Below are 23,726 nucleotides of genomic sequence, written 5' to 3'. Positions count from 1 at the left end.
AACATTCAGAAAACTAAGATCATGGCATCTGGTCCTATCACTTCATGGCAAATAGATGGGGAAACAGTGGAAACAGTGTAAGACTTTATTTTTCTGGGCTCCAAAATCACTGCAGATGGTTATTGCAGCCATGAAATTAAAAGACACTTACTCCTTAGAAGGAAAGTTATGACCAACCTAGATAGCATATTAAAAAGCAGAGACATTACTTTGCCAACAGAAGTCCGTCTGGTCAAGGCTATGATTTTTCCAGTGGCCATATATGGATGTGAGAGTTGGACTGTGAAGAAAGCTGAGCACCAAAAAATTGATGTTTTTGAACTGTGGTGTTGGAGAAGATTCTTGAGAGTCCCTTGGACTGCAAGGAGATCCAACCAGTCCATCCTAAAGGAGATCAGTCCTGGGTGTTCATTGGAAGGACTGATGCTCAAGCTGAAACTCCAGTACTTTGGCCACCTCATGCGAAGAGTTGACTCATTGGAAAAGACCTCGATGCTAGGAGGGACTGGGGGCAGGAGGAGAAGGGGACGACAGAGGATGAGATGGTTGGATGGCATCACCGACTCGATGGACATGGGTTTGAGTAGACTCCGGGAGCTGGTGATGGACAAGGAGGCCTGGCATGCTGCGATTCATGGGGTCGCAAAGAGTCGGACACGACTGAGCGACTGAACGGAACATGAAGGAGAGAAGAGCCTTGAGGATGGAATGTCTAAAGAGCCTGTGGCAATATTTTCTGCATATAGCTTTCTGTCATGTTTATGTGGCTGATGTGATTCTAGCAAAGATAGGTTTTGTGTATATCTGTATGTGAAGGGTTTTATTTTAAAGTTTGGGGCTTTTTCTCTCTTAGGCGTTGACCAAGGATCCCCAGGATTACCCTGATAAAAAAAGCCTACCTCATGTACATGTTGCCCTCTGGATAAATTCTCAAGGAGGAAGAAAGGTGAAAGCTGGAGATACTGTGTCCTATGTCATCTGTCAGGTAAAACTATCATAATGAATAACACTTACACCACTTCCACACCCAGAATAAAAACCAGATCTCTACAGTGTCTCATTTGACCGAAGTAACTGATGCTGTAAAGAGAAGGTTTAGTCTTGGTTGGTTTTACAGCATTTAAAAACATTAGTCAGGGTTATGACATATTTTGTTAAAATTTTCATAAAACTTTTGAGACCAGTGGTTTTTTGTTGTTGTATTTTAAGACCAATGTTTTGGTTGAGTGAAACTACTTTGGTGAGACAGGTATATAACAGTTGCTACAGTTTAAATTTGCAATGAACTTGAATGAAAGCGTATAGCAGTTTGTGCATGTGTCCAGCAGTAGTCCTTTATCGTCCCTTTTGCAGCAGTTTCCATTCTGAATATTGGTAGAATAAGAGAGTAAATGCATGTTTCACTAGCCTGTTCAAATAATTACTTGATAAAATGAAATGCGTGGTTATATGAAAAAAGGTGAGACATCCTAAAACCATACCTTATGAAGAAAACACAGATTATCTAACAAGATCCCTTTTTAATTCTTTATTTTAAGTGGAGTGGGCCTAGAACCTACTTCTTGCCTTCTCTCTGTTCCATGAGGCATCTCTAAGGAACTTCTAGGTCTTCTGGAACAGTTTTAAACCAGTAAGAGTTTCTTTTGAGAGTAGCATGCCTCTCACAGTTAGGGATGGGGAGAAAGGGTAGATCAGAAGGGGATTTGAGTTTGGTGGAAATTGTTTTTGTTTATTTGTGTGTGTGTGTGTGTGGTTTTTTTTTGGAAGCACTTAACTTCAGTCAAAACAAAGGGAGTTGCATCCCTTCTCTCTGCTTAAAAAAAAAGTCAAAACCTATATCCAGATTTTTTACAGTTACTGTGGTGTGGTCTGTTTACCAAAAGGCGTAATTTATCTCAGTAACACTGTTTCTTTTTAATTAATCAAAGTATTGCATTTTGTTATTAAGTTAAAAAAATTAGATAAGCCTTGTAATATGATTGATCTTTGTCAAACTACCATCAATGTGTTTTTAAATGAGTCTTTTCAAAATGTAGGAGTCATCTGAATAATATCTGCTCGGAACTGTGGATGATGTACATAACAAATGATTTAAGTACATGGACAGGAATCAGCACTTGACTCCGTCTCCCTCCTAGGGTTACCCTTGATTAAGAACTGTTACAGAAAGCCAATTCCTGCAGGAAAATATTTCCATAAATGTCTGACTCGCTCAAGCCCTTAATGTGCTTTGCATATTGCCTTTGACAAGTCTTATCTCAAAAAAACAATTTTCATATTATGCAAATAAAGATTTTGGTAAATAGGCTAGTTTTTTTTCCCTTATGTCTATATACATGGAAAAGCTCTTAAGATTATTAATGACAGGAGCAGATGGCAATGTATAACTTTGAAAAATTATATAGGTTTTCTGAAATAGCATCTAAAAATGAAATGAAGTCACAATTATGTTTTGGCTAAACTTGGAATGGAGATGTATGGCCATATGATATATGTATTTCAAAAGTCAAGCTTATATTCTTTGCTGTATACATATTAGGTCTTATAGTATCTTCTTCTTGGGTGTTATTGATATAAGAAAAGCTCAAAATGCTGATGCTAAATCCAATTTGTTGTATTTCCAACCCTTTTCCCGTTTGACTGGTTCTGGGTCTTATTTTCTTGTTAAAAAACAGTTCTTTTATTGATTTATTCTTCTTACTGTATCCCAAGAAAAGCTATAGGACTTTAATTTGCCTTTGTCCCCTAGCAGTGGGGCATGCCCACTTTCAGTATATTTGCTAAGCAAAGCTGCCTACCTCTTTTGCTTTTAAGCACTCAGATTATTTTTTCTTTTTCCTAACACAATCATTTTTAGAATATGTTTCTGAAAATGTATGATGACACATTTTTAAGAGAACTGTTTACTGCTCTAAGCAAAGGTGCCCTCTCAGAATAGCATAGCTCCTAAACAGGTTCTCTTTTGTTTAAAAATTTACATTTTGAATATAGTGCTCTCCTGATAACTTTCTCAGACTATAAATTCCAATGAATTCAGAGAATAATGTTTGTGGTATGTAATAATTTACATTGTAGTTCATAGTCTTATTAAAGCTAATGTGAATTATTTGCAGAGATCTTAAATTAACCTCTACTTGTTGATTAAGTGTTAAATCCTTAATTATTTAACTTTCATCAGATGTAATTTTCATAAGGTATACCTTTAACATAATTGTTTCAAGGCTTCCAGTTGTCATCTGTTAAATCTCTTTGCCCATTGGTGTCCTAGTAAAGATGACCACATTGTTTGGAATGGATTTGACCGTGTCTGGTTGTCCTTGTGAAGTATGTACTTTGTAAAGTTCACAAATTACTACACTGGCAGTTCAGGGAAGTGCCAACCTTTCTTCTCAGTCTATTGTTAAGGTGTGTGCTGTATGTTTTTGCATGTACCATGTACCATGGATCTTGCTACGTTTGAGAATTAGGTCTTTGATATGTTATGTCACAGCCTAAATGTTTTCCCAACATAACACAGGAAAACCTGTCATCGTTCCAATTCTTTTTAATTTAGTCATGTTTGAGCTCAGATTTTTAAAATATAATAAGAAATACGTTTGGGTCACTGTTAAAACTAGTCTTTTGTGGGAATACTTAAAAAGTGCTTCAACTGAGAATATGCTTGGAACTTTGTCAGCTCTTTTTATAGACATGTCTTACATGGGAACATCTAATGATACATTGGAAAGTAACTCAAGCACCATTTAAAAAAATAATTTGCCCCCATAAATTTGGTTTTTATTCGTTATTAAAATGTTTTAAAACTCAATGTTACTATAATCTTAAGGACAGATCAGTTTTTTAAAAAACTGCAATTCTATTAATTGATCAGATTTCCTGTGTTTGTTAAAAGGCAGTCCGAATATAGTTGTGGTGCATAAAGACACTGCTCAAGGGTCTTTCATACTCTTTTTATCATTGACATCTTATTCCCATCTAATAATTCAGACTTCTAAAGTGGCAACAATTAAAGTTGACTAATTCTGCCTAAATTCTCTTACTGTATGGTGAACTCCTGAAAAATAATTATAAACAAGTCTTTTAATCTGAGGTTTGCTTGCATGCCCAGATGCTTCAGTCATGTCTGACTCTTTGCGACTCTATGCACTATATAGCCTGCCAGGCTCCTCTGTCCATGAGATTCTTCAGGCAAGAATACTGGAGTGGGTTGCCATGCCCTCCTCCAGGGGATCTTCCCAACGCAGGGATCGAACCTGGATCTCCTGCATTGCAGGCCGATTCTTTACTGCAGAGCCCCCAGGGAAGCCCCATAATCTGAGGTTTGCTTCCTTTCTTGTTCTTTCATTATATCTTAGCATAGGTAGAAGCTGGTTGATACACATCCTAGTTTGTTTCTGTCAGGAGCCTAACCAGAGAAAGAGGCCATTGCCTCCAGTTTGTTGTAAGACAGTGATGTGAAAGGTGGCCTTTGCTTTGACCTTGGCGTTAAACTGAGAAGGGACTGATTGTAGCAGGAATCAAAGAATAGGATTAACATTGTAATCAGTTTTGCAGAGCAGCTGAGCACTGTGAATAGTTAAAATTTATGAATCTGAACATTAGATTCTGTTGTTGCAGACAAGAGAAAGAGTGGAGTTAGTTGTTGGATGTTGGTCCAGTGGAGTGATGCCTTTTTGATTCACACATGGTGATGACATCACCCACAGGACTGTGTATGGGCCAGTTTACTCTTACCTGTTAATATCTTGTGGGCTTCCCAGGTGGCGCAGTGGTAAACAATCTGTCTGCCAGTGCAGGAGATGCAGGAGACGTGGGTTCAATCCCTGGGTCGGCAAGATCCCTTGGAGAAGGAAATGGCAACCCACTTCAGTATTCTTGCTTGGGAAATCACACGAACAGAGGAGCCTGGTAGGCTGCAGTCCATGGGGGTCACAAAGAGTCAGACATGACTGAGCCACTGAGCACACGCATGCATTATATCTTGTGCGTAGGTTACTACTGTTGAGTTTCATGCTCTTGTCTTTTCCCCTTGCTCATTTGTTTCTCAGTGACACTTACAGCTTTCATCAAGAGATGTTGAATACGCATATACACCCAGTCTTTTAAGATGATACTATGACGTTAACATAATAAAAGGGTCACACATTTCTTGGTCATGGCTTCTAAAAGGCCTTTGTTAGCAAGTCTTCCCTGTGTGTTTCTGTGATATGGCAGGTGGAATTATTTAATCTAGTCATGCCATCTTGTTGGTTTCATGTTTCAACAAAAAATAGAACACAACACATGCTGGATTTACATTCCTGGACAGTGGGTGAGTTGTTCTCCTTGATCTTCCTCCCGTTAGATGCTTAGGACCACCAACAGGTCAAAAGGACTTCTTGGGCTTTGGAATTGAATATGTAAAATTTTAATTGTCCCTCTCTTTGGCCAAGAACGTATTATTTCTCACAACTTTCCCTGTACTGTGTCCTCTTATAGGATGGTTCAAACCTCACTGCAGGTCAGAGGGCCTATGCACCCGAGCAGCTGCAGAAGCAGGACAATTTAAGCATTGACACCCAGTACTACCTGGCCCAGCAGATCCACCCAGTCGTGGCTCGAATATGTGAGCCAATAGACGGAATTGATGCTATCCTCATTGCATCATGGTTAGGTAAGTGTCCCGAGCTCCCTTATTTCAGCACCTGGAGATAGCAGACCATATGGTCCTCCCTTACCTGTCAGGAGCCCTGTTTAGAGGCACGGTACCGCGTTGAGCATTTCTTCATTTGCAGTTGGGCATTTGTTTTTGTCATCGTTTGGTTAATGTCTATCTCCCCTCCTAGACTGTCGACCCCACAGACTTGCTACCTATGTAGGCAGATGCCTGCTCCCTTGCCTGCACTCAGCAAATGCTGAGAGGAGAGAGAGGAGGAAAAAGAAAGGATACGAGAAGGTTTTAGGCATTTCCTCGTCTCTGAGTTTACGTCGTTGTCGCTTTAATCAGTGAACTTTCCTTAATAAGATTTATTGTATCTTGATTATTGTTTCCTCTTATCTCAGACTCTAAATGTGTTTTCACATGAGAATGTGCAACTTTTTTAACATTAAGACGTTTAAGTTGTATTTGATTACCTTTGAATATCCTGCTCTCGCTTTTTAAAATTTTTCTAAGACTGGACTCTTTATCTTCTAGGAATTAGTTGATACCTAATTTCTTATCATCTCTGGAGGTTCCATCCAACCCTGACAGCTCATTCTTTCTTTGACTTTTTGCCAGGTCATCAGATTGTCATCTCTTGCTTGGAAATGTATTTCGTAACCAGCCCTGATCACATTTCTAGATGACCGGCATATTGAGAGTTATATTGCTTTAAGGTCTCTGCTCTCTATGCCGTTGTACACAACGATGAATATTTTTAGAATAACTGCCTAATAAAGTCCCTGGCTAGCTCCTCACTATCTGTAAGTCCAGTTGCCACTGACATCTTACAGTCTGTCACTTGGGCAGTTATAGACTAACTTTTCTAGCTCTAGCCTTTATTTCTAGCTCAACTTATTTTGTCCTCTAAATATGGCATTGCTTAATCTGTCCCTGCTTCATGGAAAATTCTCCACCTCCTCTCACTGAAACGTTTGACTTAAGACACAGGCTTTGGCATCATAGGGATCTGGGTTCACACTCTGGTTCTGTTGTTCATGAACTCTGGCTTTCACAAACCTCTGAAGCTTGGTGTCAGCCTTGGTCTCTGGAGTCATAAACTAGAGCTGTTCTGAAGGAGCCATTAAAGGTGCACTTGAGATTTTCCACCCAGGCCTGGGCAGGGGTAGTGCCTGATCTTGGCCATGCCCCACTCACTGTCAGGCCTGTGCAGAAATATGTCCAGACTCCTCTAGTCCATCAGATTTGCATGCAGTTATCTCTTGGTGTGCGTTTGTGGACTGAGATTGGACAGATGAATCATCAAGTCCTATACTTTCCACACTGCTCTTGTTGAATGTGTTTCTGGGCCCCTCCCCGCCAGCATGCCCTCTTCGCCCCCGCACCTCCTTCTCTCCACTCTCCCATCAGTGTCTGCTCTGGAAGTGGAAACTCATTTTTGACATTTGCCTAAGCAAAACATAATTAGGAAGATAAAATTCTGCTACCCAAATCATCATATAATGTATTCTCAAAGTTGAGTTGTATTTGATGATGTTTATAAATCCTCAGCTGGGAGGAGGGAGCGTAAGTGCACAATATTTTTGAGCTTCCTTCTTTTTTTTTTCTCTCCTCCGCCTTTAGTGCTTACTCTATCAGAAACTGTAATAAGTCCTTTGCATATGTTATCTCATTTAATCCTTTCAGTAACCCCTTGAGGCTAATGTTGTGTATCTCCTCCATTTTACAGAGAAGAAAGCTGAGGCTTAGAGAGGTAACTGACTTGGTCTTGTCACATCGCTAGTAAGCGGCCGACTGTGCTTGGACTGGGAGTCAGCTCTGTGTGACTCCAAAGCTTGTGCTTGTACCACCACCACTTCTTACCTGTGAGAGGCTGTGACCCACGCCCTCAGCCAGGAGTGGCATAGTGTGGATGTGAAGACCTGGGAGCTTCATCCTCTTCATGCTTCCTCTTCTCCCACTGATAAACCCCTGAACAAAGCATTTGTGTTTTAGAGGAGATCTTCCTGGTTTTAGTTTGGATCATCAAGAATCTGGTCCAAAGGTTAACCTTTCATTCCTTTGCCCTTTCATTCCTTAGTACTGAATTTTCTGGTGGCCTAGAGCTGAGGAGAGGTAGATGAAACAGGTCTCATCTCTCAACTGACATTTAACAGATAAGAGTGGAGCCTTGTATTTCAGCAGAAGAGCCCTAGAGTAGAAGGTGGTAGATCCTAGTTGGTAGACAGGCTGATGCCAACTTGGATATCTCAAGACTGGCTGTACAAGGAACAGACCAGACTGATTTTGTTAGTTCCAGGGTTGTATTTAAGATCCTTTTCATATCCATTAAATTGCAGGCACATTGTGGCTACTTAAAGGTAAACTTTCTCATCATTGTGGCTGTCTTATGAATCCAGTTTTCATGTATTATTTTCAAAGCTGGTAGGCTGGGGAGCTCCATCTTCAGAGGGTTCTTGGTGTTACTTAGCACCCTCAGTCTACTGAGGGGACCTTGTGACCATGTGCACATTGCCCCTTTCCTACCCCCATCTCCTGAAAGCTCCTGTTTCTGGGTAGAGCTGATGAAGGGCCTGTGTCTCTCACCCTGAAGGAGCTGCGGCTGCTCCCCTTTTTATCTTTTTCTCATCTTTATCTTCTGCTACTTGACAGCAGTTTTTATGCCGAAGACATGTGAAGTTGTCATCATTGTGCAGTCTGCCTCCTCCCACCACAGCCCCAGCATCGCCAGCAGTATCCACATACCTATCTACATTTGTAGTAAATCTCCCAGTCCTTTATCTTTACTTCTTTGCTCATAGGAGGGTCCACAGTAATGAAGTACAGAACAGCAAGTGCCAGTCACCATGAAGATGTGTAGAAAATGTGGAAGCTGGCTGGGCAGATCTGTGTAAGCATCTGCCCCCTGCCCTTTTCAGGAGCTGCATTTTGATCTGCATCCTTTGTTCCTCCACCCCAAGGGAAAATTAGGGTGGCTGTTCTTCACTAGGGGATTCGAGGCCCCTGTTATCAGTTCTCACTTAGCCTGTGGTTTTAGAGGAGGAGGGAGGAGATAGGGAAGCGGTGGGAAAGGAAGGGAAGTGTTGGGGGTGCCTGGTTTCTAAGAGGTGCAAGCTATAGGCATAAAATTACTGTAATTTGTTTTTAAAGTTCTAAATCTGTTTTCTATATATTAAAAAAAACTGCAGTTAGTGAACTGACACTGTTAAATAAGTTGAAGTCTGCAAATGTACACATAAAATACAAGCCCTCCAACCGTCTAATCACAGACATAAAATAATTCTCTTGCTTTTAATGTAGTTTTTATCTTTGACTAATGAAATGTATTACAGTGTTGAAACTTCAGTGAAGTTTGCTACTTTGTCCTTTTAGCTAGTATAAAGAAATCAGGAATAATGGCATAATTTCATTTAGGAAAATTATTAAGTTCATGATTTTTTATTTTTAAGACTCCTTTGTGGAGAGCAACTATATTTTTCAACTACCTCTTTTTCGGTTGCTTTTATACTGCTTTCCTCGAAATGAAAGGCACGCATCAAGTGTTGGTTTTATCCTGTGGCTTCACTTTGGAAATTCTCTGACTATTTCTCCCTGTCAGAATACCTCCTGAAGTCTGTCTGGTGGCATGTTGCATGGCCAGGTGTTCTATATAGGAAGGTCATTTCAGTGAAAGGGAGAGAGGATAGTCTATTAAATGAGTGAATGAATAAGTCTGTTGAATTGAAAGAGAATAATTTGTTCTCCCTAATAACTAATGGTCCTCATTATCCCACAGTAAAATGTGTATCATTTTTCTGAAACCCATGCAAGATTATTGCTATTGGGCTTAAATAAAGCTAAATTTTGCTCTTTTCCATCTGTGAATAGAAAAAAATATAGTATTACTCTTCTTATACAATAGCCCTATGGGAAACATGGCCACTAAAACTTGGAACTCTTAGCTTTTTGTTCTCTAGACTATAGGTTTTTTTCTCTCTTGTTCTAATGAAAGCTCTCTATATTCTGTGGATGAAATATTCACAGTATGCTCCAACATCCAGATAGTCTTCTGTACCTAGCAAAACAGGCTGGGGATGAGAATATTCTAAAGTTCATTCTTGAATTTCATCTTTTAATAAATTTATATTTAATGCATGACAATACTTAAAATTATATCTTTACTCTGATGAGGAATGATTTTGTACAATAGCTTTCAAGTACATTTCTTCATGGTCAGTTATAAAATTTCAGGCATTTGGCTATCAGGGCCGTTTTTTCATTGGTCCTGAGAAATTATTGATGTTTGAAGAACAAGAGAATTTAAAATTTAATCTTTGAAAGTAGTTCTTAAAACAAGGCAACACACTTAAACCAGTGTGTTCCTGAGTTAAACTGGAAAGTAAAAACCTCTCTTTTTATAAAATGGCCATGCCACCTTACAGAAGGTGGTTTCTGTGAACACACAGAGTTCAGTAGTATTTTCTAAGAAATGAAATGCCACCACGGGCCATGCCATGTATGGGTGTGCCTTTGGTAGACCTGGAGAGATATACATACAAAGGTGATGGTGGGAGTGGAATGATGCCACCAGCAGGTGCCTCAAGCATTGATATGAAGAGTTTGCCTTTTTTCATGATTAAACTCTCAGAAGAATGTACATACATGACCATCATTTCCAAGCCTTAAATATTTAATTTGACATAATTTATAATAAAATTTAAAACATAAGATTACACCAAATGCAATGTAGGATAGTAAGTCTTCTCAGCAGATAAGAGCCCCCTCTTCCAGGCTGGGTGCCAATCCAAGCATGTCACCGAATGGCTCATGCTCCTGGCTTTCTTATGCATCCGTGGAACAGATGAATGTTGAAGACCTGAGTAATGGGTGCTGTGAAGGGTACAAAGTTGAGTTGGCTGAGGCTCTTCAATTACAGCCCAGCCTGTTGAGTCAATTTCCCTCTTGTGGGAAAATCTAGGGCCAGCACAAGTACATATCCCAAAAGAGGCAAAATAAATTTTTCAGCATTTTGGAAGAAGCAGAGACCACTTCTAGCTGGGGCCACCCAGGAAGAGTTTATAAAAGTGGAGATGTTTGAGGCACTGTGTGTGGAGTTGGGAGTGGCTATCTGTGTGTCTGTGCTTCCAGCCTAGTGATGAGCAGCAGAGCCCTGACTTCCAGGCCATCCCAGCTGCTCTTCAGGGCACATGAGGCAGTTCACAGAGAGTCTCACAAAGGGTATTTGTTGCACTGCATTGCACCTCAGTCTTTACAAGGTGAGCGCACAGTGCTTGTCCCTGTGACCCGGGGTCACCATGCCAAAGGCCTGCCGTGGCACTGTTTACCTGACTCAGGCATACCTCTAAGAACTTAGAGCCACACCAGAGCATGCTGAGAGGAATTGCTACAAGTAGTGATTTCTTAACTCTGACTTTGTAAGGCTTGGAGTTTCCAAAGGAAAATGGAGATTTCCCAAATTATTTAAGTTTGATCCATTTAAAAAAATTTAACTCATTGAGGAGTAATTGGCAAATATAATTGTATGTATTTAAAGTGTACAGTGTGATGACTAGATATATGTTTACATTGTAGAATGTTTACCAAGATCAAGATAATTAACATAATCATCACCTCACCCTTCTATGGGGCAGGGGTAGTGTGGTGAGAATGCTTAAGATCTACTTGCAGCAACTTTTAAGTATGTGATACTGTATTATTAATTATAGGTCAGGATTTTAAAGATCATCATATTAAACATACTAAAATGACGCCAAGACTCTGTAGCCTATAGAAAAATGGGTAAGACGTAATAAAATGAAAAAGAGCCGAGTATAGCATTGTGCACAGATACTTAAACTATGTAAAATGTATACATATAGATAATTCAGAAAAGTGTAAAGATGATGAGTTTTAGGTTCCTCCTTTGTTGAAAAAATATAAATATTCTTATAACTAAAGTAAGACAGTTTTTATAAAATCAGATGGGAATAGCATTGAAACAGGTATATTATCATATGTGAAATAGATCGCCAGTCCAGGTTTGATGCATGAGACAGGGTGCTCAGGGCTGGTGCACTGGGATGACCCTGAGGGATGGGATGGGGAGGGAGGTGGGAGGGGGGTTCAGGATGGGGAACACCTGCACACCCATGACTGATTCAAGTCAATGTATGGCAAAAAACACTACAATATTGTAAAATAATTAGCCTCCAATTAAATTAATTTTTAAAAATCAGATGGAAAAAATGGTTAAGCAGTTACTAACTCACTTGTAAAAAGGTGGGTGTTTAGGAACCTGTAGCCTGACTCTGCACATCACCCCCCACCCCATATCGACCAACATAGATGGAAAGAAGAGGATTTTGCTGTAAGAGAAGCAAAATCTTTTCTTGGTCTATTCCTTTGTGTTATTTTCCAAATATTTTTTCAGCATAAAGTTACTGTGTTTTCTCACATCTAAAAATAGGAAAGAAGATAGTTCCCAAGTTTTTTTTTCTTGCTTAGAGGTGCAGGTCTCATTAAGTTAAAATTCACGTTCAGGGCTATCATCAAGGGCATTAAAAACAATCCTGTCTAGCAGGATTTTTTTTCTCCATCGTGATTGTGGGAGTTATCTTTTGCAAGGCAGTAAAACTCTTGGGAGTTTACTTAACCCAAAGGTTTGTATATTATTTCTTTTAAAATACTCAGACATTTCTCATTTATCTTATGGAGAGGCTTTGTTGCTGTGAAAAGTAGGTTCAGTTGCTTGCCACTTGTATAGTCAATTGTTTATCATTTAGTTGGATCTGTAGTATTTTAAATTTTTTTATTATAAAAAAATTCCAAACATGTGTAACAGTAAAGAGAACTGTGTAAGGAGCTCCCATTTGCTCACCACCCACCTACAACCATTCTGCAGCTGTGGCCAGCCTTCCTCCTCTTCACCTCCTCTGATGATTTTGAAGTGAACTCTAGACATTGTATCATTTTATCTATAAATATTGGTATTTCATTTTGCATTTCTAAAAGGTAATGTTCCCCCCTTTTAGCATAAGTGTAACATTGTCACTAGGGGGAAAAAAACCCCCACAATTCCTTTTTTCATCACATATCCAATAAATGTATTTTCCAGTCATACTGTGAATGCATTTTTCCTTTAAAATGAAGCGCCTTCTTTGAACTGGAATCCAGTCAGAGTCCAAATGATAGTTAATCTTCTCTATCCCTTTTTTGTTTTTTGACCCTTCCAATTTATTTGTTAGAGAAACCGGCAATTTTTGTCCTATGGAATGTCCCTTATTCTGAAGTTTGCTGATTGCATCCTAGAGATATCCTTTAACACATCCCTCTGTCTTCTCTGTTTCTTGTAAAATAGTAATTAGATCTAAAGACTTGCCTATATTTCGGTTCAGTTTAAATTTTTGCTAATCCAACTTCCTAGGTAATGGTCTGTACATTTGTGAGGAGATGCATAATGTCTGATTGGAATCTAACACATTTTGAAACAAACTCAGAGATATAGCATGAGAGATACTTAGTATTTAGTTTTCCTACCTTTTTCAGTGTGTAAATTTTCTTTTTTTAAAGTTGAAATATAGTTGATACACAGTGTTATTAGTACTGTGTAGTGATTTGAGATTTCTATACATTATGAGATGATCATCACAGTAAATCTAATAATCCTCTGTCCCCATACAAAGTTATTGCAGTGTTATTGACCATACTCCTTATGTTGTATATTATATCCCCATGATTTATTGATTATATTACTGGAGGTTTTTACCTCTTAATCCCTTTCACCTGTTTTGCCCATCCCCCAACTCCCTCTCCCTTTTGACAGTCAGCTGTTTGCTCTCTGTATCTGTGAGTTTGTTTTCATTTTGTTTTGGTTTTTAGAGTTCACATATATTGTTATCTTGTGGTATTCATCTTTCTCTATCTTATTTCACTTAGCATAGTACCCTCTAGATCCATCCATGTTGTCACAAATGGCAAAATTCAGTTTTTAACGACTGAGTAATAGTCCTCTGTGTGTGTGTGTGTGTGTGTGTGTGTGTTCTTTATCCATTCATCTATTGATGGGTCCTTAGATTGCTTCTGTATCATGACTATTATAAATAATGCGTCAGTGAGCATTTGAGTCATGTATCTTTTTGAGTTAGTGTTTTTTTGTCCCCTGATAAATACCAGATGCTAAATTGCTAGATGGTATGACAGTTCTATTTTTAATTTTTTTGAGAAACCACAATACTGTTTTCCAGTAGTAGTAGTTATAATAATGTATAATCCCACCAACAGTGCACAAGGGTTCCCTTCACACCACATCCTAGTTATTTGTTGTCTTTTTAATAGCCATTCTGACAGGTGTGAAGTGGTATCTCACTGTGGTTTTGATTTTCATTGCCCTGAGGATTAGTGACGTTGAGCATCTTTTCATGTGCCTGTTGGCCATCTGTTTGTCTTCTTTGGAGAAATGTCTGTTCATGTTCCCTGCCCATTTTTAAAATCAGGGTTTTTTTTTTTCTTTTTCTTTTTTTTTTTTGGTGTTGAGTTGTATGAGCTTTCTGTATATTGAATATTAACTCCTTATCAGATATATTATTTGCAGATATCTTCTCCCATTCAAGTGGGCTGCCTTTTCTTTTGTGAATAGTTTCCTTGTCTGTTCAAAAGCTTTTTAATTTGATGTGACCCTGTTTGTTTAATTTTGCTTGTTTCCCTTGCCTGAGAAGATACAGCCAAAAAAATATTGCTAAGACCAATGTCAAAGATGGTACTTCTTAGTTTTTTCCTAGGAATTCTATTATTCAAGTCTTATATTTATAGTCTTTAATCCATTTTGAATTTATTTTTGTGTATGGTAAGAGAAATCAATATGAATTTCTTATATAACATACTTACAGAAAAGTTCACAAGAACCTAACTGAACAGCTTGATGAATTTTCCCAAAGTAAACACATACCAGTGTAGTCAGTCCTGAGCACAAGAAACAATATATTACTGTATCCTCAGAAGCCCCTCCTATCTCCTTCTAGAGATTATCCTCCATGCCCCAACAGAAGATTACTATCATGACTTACAACATCATAGACGAGGTTTTCTTATATTTCAATGCTGCATAAATTATGTCTGGCTACTTTCATTCAGTCTGTTTGTGAAATGGGTCCATGTGGTCGTACTTCATTTCTGTCTACTATGAATATCTCACACTGTATGACTACCTACCAATGGATTCTTTCCACTCTGGGTGGTTATCAATATTAGGCATTCTTGTACATATCTTCTGTTGAAAAATTATATGTATTTCTGTTGGGTATATACGTAGGAGCAGATTGGCTTGGTCATAGTGGGCATATATGTTCAGTGTTAGTAGATGTTACCAATTATCTAATATGGTTCTACTAATTTAGAGCTGCTACTAGCAGCGTTTGAGTGCCTGACATTATTTGGTGTTTTCCTCTCTTCTTCATTTCATGTTGTGGCATAATGTTATGGTTTTAATTTGTGTTTTTTTTTTTTTTTTAATTTGTGTTTCTTTGATGACTAATACAGTTGAGCACCTGTTGTCATGCTTATTGGCCATTTGAATATTTCCTTTTGTAAGAGGTCAGTTCAAGTCTTTTTCTATTTTACTGTTGAGTTGTCTTTTTCTTACTGATTTGCAGGCATTCCTTGTATATTCTAAATGAGTTCTTTGGTAATATATGTAGCAAATGTTTTTTATTTGGAGTGCTTTCTTCTAAAGGATAATTTACCTACCATGCATATCACAGTCAGTGTATCAAAACACAGATTATTTCAATTGCCTAGAGAGTTCCCTTGTATTCTCCCCAGTCCATACTCTCCCTCTCACAAAAGGAGCCACTCATCTGATTTTTATAACCATATGTTAGTTTTGCCTGTTATAGAATTTTACATAAGTGATCTCCTCTAGTATATGTTTTTTGTGTTCACCTTCTTTCACTTAGCATATTTTTGAGATTCATATGTCTTGTTGCCTGTATCAGTATTGTCTTTTTCATTGCTGAGTAGTATTCCATGGTATATGCTACCAGTTTGATGTTCATTCTCCTGTTTATGGACCTCAGATTGTTTCCATTTTATGATTATTATGAATAAAGATGCTAGGAACATTCTTATACAGGGCTTTTTATGGATGTAGCATTTACCTTTTAAAAGTTCATTTAAGTATTTTTTTCTTTAATCATACTAAATTTTCAGTTTGTTAATTGTTCTCTAGGAAGTCCACATATATGAAGGCATGGGTTCGTGGAAAAGATTCGTTTCCTAGAAAAAATTTTTAGAAAAAAATATTCACATTAGGATTTCATTAATTAGCTTCCCTGGTATTTTAAGTGATTCGTTTAAGGTATACTTGTGAATACCAGTTACTCTACTCATTTGGAATTTTATTCATATGGATTTTTCCTGCTTCCCTATAGTTGTATGAACATATGTAATTGACTTTACTGTAGTTATTTGCAGTTGCACTAGTAAAGACCTTGTCTTTTGGAAGATGATTATTTAGTTAAATATATCAGCCTCCCAACCTAACACCCTGAGTTTGGAGCATTTTAAATACTCCTTGAGAATGGGGACAAGTGAACATTCTAAAAACAGATAAGTAGTTTACAACTGTTAGAAAATACAATGGTAGAAAAAATAATCCTGTTCTAAATGTTACATTGGAGGTATGTGTGATAAGAATGGGGCAATCTTAGGTAAAAAACCACTCCTGAACTCATCCCGTCCAATGCTCATGATGTTACTTTCTATAAATACTCTTGAAATATGAGAGCTTTGATCCTGTTGCCAAAATAATGTGAGATCCTATAAATTTTCTAATTATAAATGACAGTATTTTAATTTCATTCCACTGTGCCTCTGTCCTGTCTCGTCGTTGTCGCCCTCCCCCACACCCCCACTCCAGCCCAAGAAAAATGGTGTGACTGGATCACTACAAGTCACAGGGTTGAATTAAAGCACACATCATTTCCATGACTGCTCTTCCCCCACATAACTGGTGCCAAGTGCAAGTAGGCTGCTCCTTCTTTTATTCTGTGCCGGACCAAATGGTTAAAGTTATCTGTCAAAAGCTAGTCTAGTAGAAGTTCTTTTTCTCAACTGGGACACAAAGTCTGTTTCTTTAAGATAGTTCGGGAAAGCTCTGCATAGAAGAGATAAGGAATTTGGAATTGAGTTTTGTATCTCTTGGTTGCTCAAAGACTACTGTGATTACTTACTGTGTAGTGTGCAGTTTAATATTGATTATACAGTGTATATGCATGTATGGAAACTGTGATCATAAAGAGTTTGCTTTAATGTCATTTCTGACAATAATGTTTAATTTTGGAGGGACAGTAATTACAAATGGAGTTCTATGTAGCAGTTCTATTTTGCACATTTTAAAATTCCAAATCTACCTCTAGGTGGCAGCACTAGATACTTTTTCCCTGTTTCACTCCAGGCTTAATGATTTATGGTATAAGTAGTAAAACTTTTAAGTTTCCTGAAACTTTGAAATAAGCTGTTATTTCCAGTTTTATGCATATTTGGAAAAAGTAACTTCCATGTTGAATAAGTTTGGGGTTTAAACGTGAATTTTAACCTTAAAAAAGGATTCCAGCAGTAATGATCCATATTTTTAACATGACTACTTAATAAATATGTTTTCTTAAAAAGATTTAGCACTCTGTGATTTGCCTGTTGAACTTAAAATTGTCCTTCCAAGAAAATCACTTCTTTGTGATATTTTTATATCCAAGTAACTTCTACAAGGGTTGTTATATACCTAATATTTTAAGGTTATTACAGTGTCTTCTCCCTATTTTATATTTAAAAAATATGCCATTTTGACTTATGGCTAAAAGTGCTGAGATGAAGTCCTTTTTCTTGGAAAAAATCAGCTTGTGAATAAATCTGAAGTAGTTAGCTGGGCCGGTTGGTTTTGTGATTGCCCTGGGCAGATAAGGGTGATTTGTGGCAATGGACATTTAAAGAAGACGTTTCATAAGGCCTGGTAATTTTTATAACTCTCAGTCACTTGTTGGGCTTTTGGCCATAAGTAGCAGGACAATCCATGTCCAGTTGTGGTGTGTTCAGCGGGCAAGCTGCCTCAGGTATGCTCAGTGGATATGGCTGGTAGGGAGGCCCGTAAAGAGCTTTCGTTGCTTCCTGGTTGCAGCCCAACCAGTTTTGTCGCAACTGTGTTTTGCAACTGTGTTGCACACAGTTTTGTGTGCAAACCCAGCTTTGTTCCTTGATATTTAGGTTGTGAAAGAAGCTTATCTTTTAGAAAACCCTTGCTTATTTTTTTTCCATACTCTTTGAAGAGTATTGGCCTGGGAAATTGACGGAATAATCATACCATCAGAGAAAAACTGGAGCTGCTTTCTCATAATCCCGAATAAAGCAAGACATGTGAATACAGTTGGATTCACAACTAGAGGTTCAGGAATTTGCAGCAGTTACCCTTCACTGCAGAGAAGAAATGGCACCATTCACAGGCGTGGGCATGGTTTCTCTCACTCCGTTCCTCTGTCTGTCCTTGTCTTTAAATGAGAGGATATATATTCCCCCACACTTCACTAACTTGCTGTTTCTCTTAAGCTGTAGGTAACTTGTAAAATAAAAATGTATAGTGAGCCTTGGGGTCACATGGCTAGTGAGCCATGTGATCTATGTTACAGTAATTTATATCACTAACCAAGAACAGGCTTTCAATTTGTTTTGAATGTGTAGTCTTTGTTTTTATTATACACTATCATGTTGGGAAATACTCACTTTAATTACTACAAAGAGCAGCTATTAACTTGGCTGCAACATGAACGTGCGTTTCATGTATTTTTCCAAATGTATAATTTTGAATGAATATTAAATGATGGATAAATAATGTTCACCCACTATTTTATTTTTTCATTCATGTGGCATTTTGAGTGCTTTTTACATGATCAGCATCATTGAAAACGATTTGTCCTCTAATGTCTGATTTAAACTTTAAAAGTGCATAGTAGCTCCATTTTGCAGGTGAGAAAACCAGTACTCAAGAATCTTTTCACTTTTTCTTTTTGAATCACAAAGCTATGCTTTTCTTTCCAACTCTGTCCGCCAGCCAACTCCCCAGTGGGTTTTTTTTTTTCCTTTTCATTCTTTTTTCAGCACCTTTCCACTGCCAGAGTCAACCCTAAGTCTTTTATGATTATGAGATGTCACTTGACAGTTGACCAACTAGGATTTAGAATCTTGTCACTGAATTCTAAATATATCTGTTAGATTATCTAACTATGCAAGCTGTTGATAGAGATAAAACAATTTTTAGATATTTTTAGTATTTGAACTTTTATGTTCAGTGACTTTTACATTACTTATTTACCTTTATACTAAAATAAATATGATAGCTTTATTTATATTTCTAACCAAAAAATACCTACAATTCTTAGGGATTGCTAAGGAATGCTTTCAAGAAAATAAGATATAGAGTGGAATAATTATCTTTAAGGATAAATTCATATAGTAGATTTTGACATACATGCTTTAGTCAAGGGTAAGTTAAATTGGTTGGCCTTAAAATCTTTCCTTTTCTCAAATAGCTTGGGGAAACAAGATAGTGTAAACTATGCATCAATTGATTTCTTGTGTTGTTTTGATTGAAATATAGAAGGTATATTTGGCTTCAGGATTGTCAAGGGACATTTTGGCCTATAGAATTTGTAGATCATTGTTTTGCATGTATTTTAAATTTCTGAATTCAGAACAGTAAAACCATGTTGCGTTTTGACAGATGCTGCTACTGAATTTTAACCACTGAATTAGATAGCAACCTCCATGCTGTTAGCTACTGAGCCAAGATGGAATTGACCACCACATTGAAATCAGGGTTAGCAGTTGTGTCTGCACTTGAAGGAGTGCAGTGAACTTCTTTTCCTTAATGGGATTTTTATTCTCTGTTTTCAGTTTTAATGGTAATACTTTGATTTTGGAGATTTTAATAGTGCATTTTTTGGGAGATTTTCATTGTAACGTTAAGGAAATAGTAAAAACCATCCTATAGAAGTAGTAGTTTCCAAATGCAAATGTGCAGTAGCATGTTTCTGCATTGTTTTGATGCAGTTTGTTTTGTTTATAATTTCTTTTAAAAAAAAAGAAGTCATTTGTCTTGGTGATATGAGCCTCTATCTTGAGTTCAAATGGTTGTGTATGTATTTCATGAATTTGAAACAACTCTTGTGATTTCTTTATAGTATTTTTAGGAGAAGAGAATTCCAATAATTGTACCTTTCTGAATTTATTTTTTCTTTGACATTAATAGGACTTGACCCCACCCAATTTAGAGTTCATCATTATCATAAAGACGAAGAGAATGATGCTTTACTTGGTGGCCCAGCACACCTCACGGATGAAGAGAAATACAAGGACTGTGAAAGGTTCAAATGCCCATGCCCTACATGTGGAACTGAGAATATTTATGATAGTGTCTTCGATGGTTCGGTTAGTTGTTTTTGTTTCTTTTGTTAGTGAACTAGTACAAAGTCCTCTTTCTCTCCACTGTATGTGTAAAAAGGAAAAAGAAAACATGTTTTTATGTGTTTAAAGAATTTTGGCATCATATGAATTCTGCCTTCACAACTTAACGTTATTTCTGCTTAAAACCTCTTAATAGAGTATACTTGAATATTTGTTTTTGGCTTCCTAGAATGCTTGGCCTTGGTTTTTTTAATGGAATCTCCTAAAAATTCTAAATTATCTTAAAGTATTTTTATGATAATTCCTTAATTAGTAACCTGTATTTCTCCACTCCCAGCCCAATTTATTAAGACTTAGAGCAATATTTTCCTTTATCTTAAATCAAGTTAATGGGAACTAAGTGTTTTTGGAAAGTTTTTGTTTATCTTTACACATCCCACTTGCCTCCTTTTTGACAAAGTTACTCTGATGGTCTTTTCTGCTGTCTTTGCATATCAGGCATTAAAAAAGTCACAAGGAGACGTTTCTCTCAAGAAGTACTGCCAAAAAATGTATCATTGACCTTGGATCAGAACTTGAAACTTGGCCAATCTACTTGATTCCACTGCAGTGTTATACATGTACTAGCCATTGGCAAATGAGTAGGCAGCAGAACCATGTAAAACCTTGAAACTGAAAGAAAATACATCCTTTATCTAAATTAAAAGTAATTATTTTAAGTTAATTTGGACAAACAGCAGATGTTTTGCATTTTTTTGAATCAAAACAAAGCAGTCTTTGGAAGCAAGTGCAAGGAAGAGGCAGACACAGATCAGCAATACTTGCTAAATCCTTGAGTTTTGCTTCATTACAGCTGTAAATAAGATAGTTAATTGCATGGAGGCTTGACGACTTGCAGATGGGCTAACTGTGGAAGAGCCGATGTCAAGCTCTAAAATCTCTTCCACCTGGAATTGCTTAGTGTGGCGGGGTAGGGTTATATACCAGATTGGAGCAGGAAACCAAGATGTTTTAAGTATCAAGAAGGAAAACAAATGCTCCAGAAACCCCAACAGTTTTCCTGTATATTACATTTGCTTTGTCTTTGTTTAAAACAAAACAAAACATTTTCTCCAACTACTAATTCATTCTTTCAAATTTGTTCTCCTCCTCTCTCTCCCCTCCCCCAAATACATTTGTAGGGGACGGGGTTACAGAAATTTTAGATTTGCTAAGCTAACAATGTGATCATTTTGTAGTGTAACACTTAATTTTTAGGCTTTATTCTTAAAAATCAAGTTGGCAGTACTAAGCAAACTATTGTCATTAATATTCTTGCATTGTCTTCAAGTTTGGAATGAATAAACACAAATTTAAAATTTTGCTCAGTATCTCTAAGAAGGATGTTTATTTCCAGCAACTTGACTTCACTGGTATTTTCAGAGGGGAGACTACTTTATCCATGGAGTCTGCCATGTATTGAATGTAAAAAAAGTGATTTCAGGGTTTTCCCTTCAGTTTTCTTCTCCATTATCATGGTGACAAGAGTGGAAGGTACGTGTGAGTGAGGGGATCTTTGAGTGGAAAGTGGTTGAGAAAATAAGGTTAAAAAACTCACCAATAAAATGAGTTAGGAATATTGTATAGCAGGACAGCATGTAAGTTTTTAAGCACAGAAACCTTTCCTAACCTTTTGTTTGTCTGTCTTAACTTCTGTAGGGAACTGATATGGAGCCCAGCTTGTATCGTTGCAGTAACATCAATTGTAAGGCTTCGCCTCTGACCTTTATGGTACAGCTGAGCAACAAATTGATCATGGACATCAGACGTTGCATTAAAAAATACTATGAAGTAAGTATCCACCGTGAGTTTCTTACATATGCAGTTTACTTAGATTTGATACTTGTTTTAAAATGGTTTTTTGTATTATTGGTTTTTTTTTTGAAACTGAAATTTTGAAAAGATGAAGGAAAATGATTTGATATTGGGGATTTTCATCTCATTTTATTTTTAGAAATGAAGCTTTTGCTTTTAAGAAAAAATGAGAATATAATCAGGAAGAAGTTTAGTTTCTTGCTAGGTAAATAAAATGAAGTTAAATGGTCACTCAGATCTTTGGGCACAGGAGGGAAAGTCAATATTAACCTTTCTTTGGCAACTGGACCTGTAGCATCATGTATGGTGATTTTTAATAAACTGCCAACTAGCTAACACTTTGTGTTTATGTGGTAATCTAAACCATTTCATAGCTTAATTTTCCAAGGAAATCAGAATAAACATCTTTTAAATTTAAATGCAGTTTGTCTGTCATTTTAAAAGAGAATGTCTAATTTTTATTAACATATAGTAAAAATTCCAAAAAAGTGAGTGAGCTGTCTGCATTATAAAGAAGCCTTCTTTTAAAGTTTTGGTTTTAACACATTTCATATGAATGCGTTTTTTCTCTTAAAAAGTTAAAATTAAAAAAAAACAACCCACATTTCCTGTTTGATTTTTCTTAGTGTTTCATTATGTCCCTTGTCATCTAAAACAAATTTTCTTTTACTTTGAATGCTCACTGTAACTTATGTAAAGAGGCTACACTGGCAAGGCATTTCCAAAAAATGCTCAGGTTCTTTTAGGTAAGACTCTTAACTTTGATCAGTATCATTTTTTAATTTCTACTATATGTTACTTAACATACAACATAGCATTTTCTTCTTTAAAATCTAACTCATTAAATGAAAATCAAGTATCAGATCATTGGGATGAAGAGTGAAAACACAGAGTTATAGTATTGTGATTTTTGGAGTAGAATAATTTATATTTGTCGAGGAAAAAAGCCCAAGCAGGATTGTCTGAAGATATTTTTAAAATAGTAATTATGGCTACATTTTGGGAACTCTGAAATATTTTAGTGAATAATCCTGTGCTGCACTTAATGAACATTTGGATGGGAATAAAGGTTATCTGTAGGTTCACATTCCGCAGTAGATGAAATGTTCAGTACGTGAAATGTTAGGCCTTTATTTAGCATAAAGAGCCCAAATCAAAACTATTCAGCTCTTTTACAGACCTCAGTGGGCAGAGCATGATTCTTGACTCTTGGGAAGAATTCTGAGTTTTCTCTCTGTGTTTAGTCTATCAGATTCTTCACCATGAAAATGTTAATACTAGGAGAAGCTCATCTATTTCCTCCTCTAAGAACGGACAATCTGTTTTGACTAAGTTAGGAATAGGCAGAAAAATGATCTTCTGAATAGTTAGAAATAACCCTAACTGAAAGATTGATTTCTAATTGTGTGTGTGTTGTGGGGGTAGTGGTTATATAAGTATTGTTCAAGCTAAATAATCTAGCTTTAGGCATCCAGACATTTAACCCAAGGTTTCTATAGCATTTAATTGTCTTGTCTATCTCACTTAACAGTTAGAGTTTTCCTGTTTTAACTGCCTGCTTGATTGACTTTCCTAAGGAATTTCTAATCACTTCTTGGCCTCTTGGCTAAGATCAAGTGTAAGGAATTTCTAATTAAAATACCCAAATGTCATTCCTATGACTGTCCTCAAAATTAGGAACCTATTTCTCTTTTTATTGACATTAGGCATATGTGATTGTCTGGGAGAGAAAGAAGTCCATTATTCGTTCTTTTCCTGACCCCATGATGAACAAATGTTTCAAATATTCTCAAAATCAGAGCTTTTA

The 23,726-nt window shown here is 37.0% G+C and overlaps 1 protein-coding gene and 1 pseudogene across 2 annotated transcripts in view; both read left to right on the top strand.

Annotated features, from left to right (window-relative positions):
* The window catches only part of POLA1 (DNA polymerase alpha 1, catalytic subunit), a 287,339-nt gene that overhangs the window by 119,934 nt on the left and 143,679 nt on the right, over positions 1 to 23,726 (top strand). For both annotated transcript variants that reach the window (XM_043457864.1, XM_043457863.1), the window contains 4 exons: positions 854 to 985; positions 5,479 to 5,653; positions 19,911 to 20,089; positions 21,764 to 21,895. In XM_043457864.1, coding sequence (XP_043313799.1) covers positions 854 to 985; positions 5,479 to 5,653; positions 19,911 to 20,089; positions 21,764 to 21,895 — 618 coding nt within the window. The remainder of the gene's footprint in view (positions 1 to 853; positions 986 to 5,478; positions 5,654 to 19,910; positions 20,090 to 21,763; positions 21,896 to 23,726) is intronic.
* On the top strand, positions 23,506 to 23,684 carry LOC122436247 (annotated as a pseudogene).

This window comes from Cervus canadensis, chromosome X (assembly GCF_019320065.1).
Source record: "Cervus canadensis isolate Bull #8, Minnesota chromosome X, ASM1932006v1, whole genome shotgun sequence".
Classification (NCBI taxonomy): Eukaryota; Metazoa; Chordata; class Mammalia; order Artiodactyla; family Cervidae; genus Cervus; species Cervus canadensis.
The sequence above is the reverse complement of the archived record's forward strand: the minus strand, read 5'-3'. Positions and strand labels throughout refer to the sequence as shown.